At 56.8% G+C, this 4,019-nt stretch overlaps 1 protein-coding gene across 1 annotated transcript; it reads right to left on the bottom strand.

Annotated features, from left to right (window-relative positions):
* Window positions 1–253: 253 nt before the first annotated feature.
* Window positions 254–2,121, bottom strand: GGS23DRAFT_241463 (uncharacterized protein). The gene is made up of 2 exons (XM_051512173.1): window positions 1,485–2,121; window positions 254–1,403 (listed from the first exon to the last, which is right to left on the bottom strand). The coding sequence occupies exons 1-2, from the start codon at window positions 1,728–1,730 to the stop codon at window positions 741–743; spliced, it is 909 nt and encodes a 302-aa protein (XP_051368961.1). The 5' UTR covers window positions 1,731–2,121; the 3' UTR covers window positions 254–740.
* Window positions 2,122–4,019: the final 1,898 nt, after the last annotated feature.

The following is a 4,019-nucleotide window of genomic DNA, read 5'->3' as shown; positions in this document are numbered from 1 at the left end:
ATTCCTACATGACAAAGATGAAGCCGCGTTTACAGCCGCCTGGTCGGCAATAGCCTGGGCGTAGACTAATATCATACTGTCATTACGCAGCGTCTACACGTTGGCGAACCTCAATATAAGCCTTCTACGTCCACAGAAGCAGCTGGGGGCTTCATCTTGCCTGCGTCAATCCCGTTCAAGATGGCACATTTCCTTCATGTAGAGTTCGAGATGAGAAGCCTTCTCCCCGTAGCATTCGGGAATTAATTCTACTCTACTCGGCGGCGCAAGGCTGGTGCATCTCCGAATCTCAGTCTCCGGTGTGAGCTGATATTAGGCGACCTCGCGAACGTCTAGCATGTAAATATCCGCTCGGGGGCGTAGGGATTGGACTCCTAAGTGCTCGGCGGAATCGTCAAGTCACGGCTGGGCCGCGGTTGACGGCGCGTATGCGCAATTCCTCGGGCGAATACTGTGGGTGTGACGGGTAGAGGTTCGCATCGGCATCGGACAAGCCACGTTCCGCCTCGTGGCACTTTGCCTGAATGCGACTATATCATGTATAATAGGCATTTTCCTTACGGCGAGAGGGTGGTGGGTATATTATCTAATGATGTCGAATCTCCTCGGAATGGGTGCGTGGGGGGAGCGCCCAATACCCGGTGAGCCGCCTTCGAATCGGCTCGACCTCATACGACTCGCATATAGTTCGAGCTGCGGCTAAACATAGACAGGAAGAAGCGATGCGTCGATATTGGGTTCTAGCGTGTGGTACCCCAGAATTTCTGCCATATTCTGCCTTGGTGCGCGACCAGATTGGGAAACTGTTTCACGATTTCCACGAGACGTCGATCTTGCCACGCGAGCCCGTCGTCGAGAAGGAGGTGTGTGTAGGAGAACACGGTCGCATCGAACAGACTCGGCCCCGAGGCTCCGAAGAACCAGTGCTCCAAGCCTAGAACTATCGACAGGGCCTCGAACGCCTCCCTCGCCCCCGCGTAGAGGGTCCTTGAATCTACGGCCGGCACACCCATCGACCTCAATATCTCGTTTTCAGCCGCGTGGCGTAATTGGTATAACACCGCCGTCCTCACAGCCCGGGACTTCGAAACTGGGGCGATGTAGAGGCGGGATAGGAGGTCGACGTTGGGTCGGGACAGGTATAGAGAGTAGAGCCAGGCATTCCGTATCCGGAAGTCGAGGAGGGACTCGTAGGCTTCGAGCTTGGGGTTGGGCACGTCCGGGACCTTGGAGGCGCCTCTCTCCGCTGCGTACTGTTCCAGCTTGTTGGAGGGCACGGGCGGGTGAGCAGCGGCGTTTCCGGGATCTAGAGGGGGAAGGAGGAAGGGCAATGCGCCAGTGGGCGAGGCGTGATTGTTCGAGGATACCACTCGGAACTCGACTCCAGCGAGCTTCAAGAACGTCTAAGGTGGCCAATGGTTAGCTTACATGAGACCTGGAGGTGAGAGGGTTGCGGAGCCACGCATTTGTTGGAGAATACATACTTGCCATCTCAGACAGGACGGGTTGTAGCTCGGCAGGCCGTCCAAGGCGTCGCGGTCTGATAGGAAAACATACAGAGTAGCGACATTTCGGGGACTGGGGCAGCGCGCCGGGAGCTGATTAGGCGGGTAGGTTAGGAGTGGAAATCTCTTGAAGAGTCGGGCCAATGGCGCTGGTATCGGCAACCAGCCGAATGCGCCAGACGCGGGTGGTCTCGAACTCGTCGCATGCGACGCCGCCGAAGACATGGTACGTACGGACTCGGCGTGGATTTTGACGAGGTCGATTATCAATAGGGAGGGTCGTAGAGCCTGCGTTTTTGTCGTATCGCCATTTTTTTCCCCGAAGGATACACCGAAGACCTTACGGAACACCCTCACGATGCGGTTGACCACCGGTCCAGGGAACTTAGTTTTGTACCCGAGTACCTCCTAAGTTTGCTAGGCGACCTGTACCTACAGGCACGTAACTATATGCACGGTACATGAGGCTAGGAATAAACTGGCAGCCGGTGGGGTTTCGAGGCGTGTCTTAGATAAGCGGCTCCTATTACGTGATGGAGGGGTCGATTTAATGACGTAAATACACCGGCACCTACTTACCTGTATTTCCCCAAGTACCTACCAGGACAGATATATCTCTTACCTAAGGCACGTCCCTTACCTAAGGCTAGGAAGGTCCCTGACCTGGAGTTTATATGTAGGAGGCGGCCAACCGAGGATTAGGCGGGGTCCCGGTAAATTCGCGTGCGCGGGTCTTCGCAGATTACAGTCGGGGATCGGTGTCGCTAGATTCCGCTAGCCTCGGGGATTTTGCGGAGTTTCTCGACTTGGCCTGAGCGCGAGGCGTGGCACCAGGCTAGGTAGGTACCTAGGTACATACCCGCCTTCTACCGTAGGTACCTTAGGTAGAGGTAGGTACCTCTCGTAGGAGGTTACGCCGGGCCATAGGAGGGAGGTACGTGGGTACCTACCTACCTCTTGGGGTGGGCCCACGCACCAATCTGCAAGGTACGTCACTCTTCCAGGGTCCTTTGGCGGCGTCGAGGTAGCCCGAGGTAGCGGTGTCAACTCAGTCTGCCCCTTTCTGGCCAGCCTGCGAACACCAGCTACCAACAGTACCAGCTACCAACAGTACTTGCCGACGTGGACTATTGGACTGGGACCCGACCAGAGATGGCGCGACGGTGCCAGCACCCACAACACGGACGATGGCCTCTGGTTGGAAGCCCGGCGCCTGTCGCGAATACGTGTCCTGTCTACCATCGGTCTCGGGGGACCTGCGTGCGATAGGTAGATACTACGTGCGATACACGCGACACGACACGACACGGCACGGCACGGCACCACCACGACACGACCGATGCGATTGTGCACGTATATGTCGATATCGCAGTGCGTAGGCGGCCGACGATCATAGGCCTGTCAGACGTCGACGAGTCTGGGGCGCATGGTGGGGTCGATTGATTCTTCTTCCTTTTAGCCCTCCCTCCGTCACCCACCTACTAACCTGCTGCCTACGCACACACTAGCGCTGGCGATATCCGTGGGGGGGCACTGTTGGGGTTGGGGTAGGGGTAGGAGAGAGGGAGAGCAAAGGAGGGGGGAGAAGACGAATCGATGAGAGATGAATGGCTGCCCTCTCTCCCTATGTATGTATGACGATGTTGCAGAGCAGGACAGACAGGACGAATCGGGCACTCGAGGGGGCCTTCTGGGCGAAGGACACGCCGATGGCAAGGTGGCATTCGCGGATCTGGGTCGGCGGCATGGTAGCGTTAGCACACCACGATGCCGTTTGGTGGGTTGTCGACAGATTGCCATCCACCAGACAGACTCCCCTCGGTCGATGGCGGAATGGCCGTGCTCGACGTAGGCGGCAACCAGTACCCGCCCACCGAGTCGAAGCGATAGCCAGCGAGCCCCATCCGACGGGATTCCCCAAAACGGACGGTGAGGAGAGCTGCCGGGTACGACTTGGCTGCGAGCCGGCTTGGAAACTGGCCTCCTCCTGGGTCCCGTAGCTCGCTATCCGCCAACCTGGCTAAAATCGGACCGGCAAGACTAAGTGGTTCTAGTTGCGATAACGAGGTGGGCTCACCAGTATGCACATAACATACCTAGGTAGGGTAGCTTGTCGCAGAGGTCTCAGGAGCCGGGCGCCTGACGCAGGAGGTAGATACCTACCTAGGTAGGTAGACGTATACATAGGTAGATATGCGTAGTAGAAGAACCCAAGACAAGGTAGGTAGGCAGAGGTAGCAGTGTGCCACCGCGTAGTAGGTATCTGTTCCTTTGTTGCGAGGCCTCGGCTACTATCCCAAGCTCCGGTTGGTGCGAATGGCTACCGCCGCGCCCAGGAATGCCGGGGTGCGTGTGCACATGGAGAGCGTTTCGCTGCTCTGCCTGACATGGATGGCAATCATCTCATCCATCGTCGTCATCGATAGATGGAGAGCGCATTGTGACACCCGCGGACAGAGAATATTATATGAGTACCTGTATATATATATATATACCTATATACCTAGGTATATA

The sequence above is a fragment of the Durotheca rogersii genome (assembly GCF_024521655.1).
Source record: "Durotheca rogersii strain YMJ 92031201 chromosome Unknown GGS23scaffold_25, whole genome shotgun sequence".
Lineage (NCBI taxonomy): Eukaryota > Fungi > Ascomycota > Sordariomycetes > Xylariales > Xylariaceae > Durotheca > Durotheca rogersii.
Note: the sequence above shows the minus strand (reverse complement) of the source record. Positions and strands in the feature narration are given on the sequence as shown.

Bases quoted from the DNA above. Each gene is read 5' to 3' on its own strand.
- GGS23DRAFT_241463 (XM_051512173.1), bottom strand. From the start codon at position 1,730: ATGTCTTCGGCGGCGTCGCATGCGACGAGTTCGAGACCACCCGCGTCT. The intron at 1,404-1,484 runs GTATGTATTCTC...TGGCCACCTTAG, and splicing joins CGTCCTGTCTGAGATGGCAA to ACGTTCTTGAAGCTCGCTGG.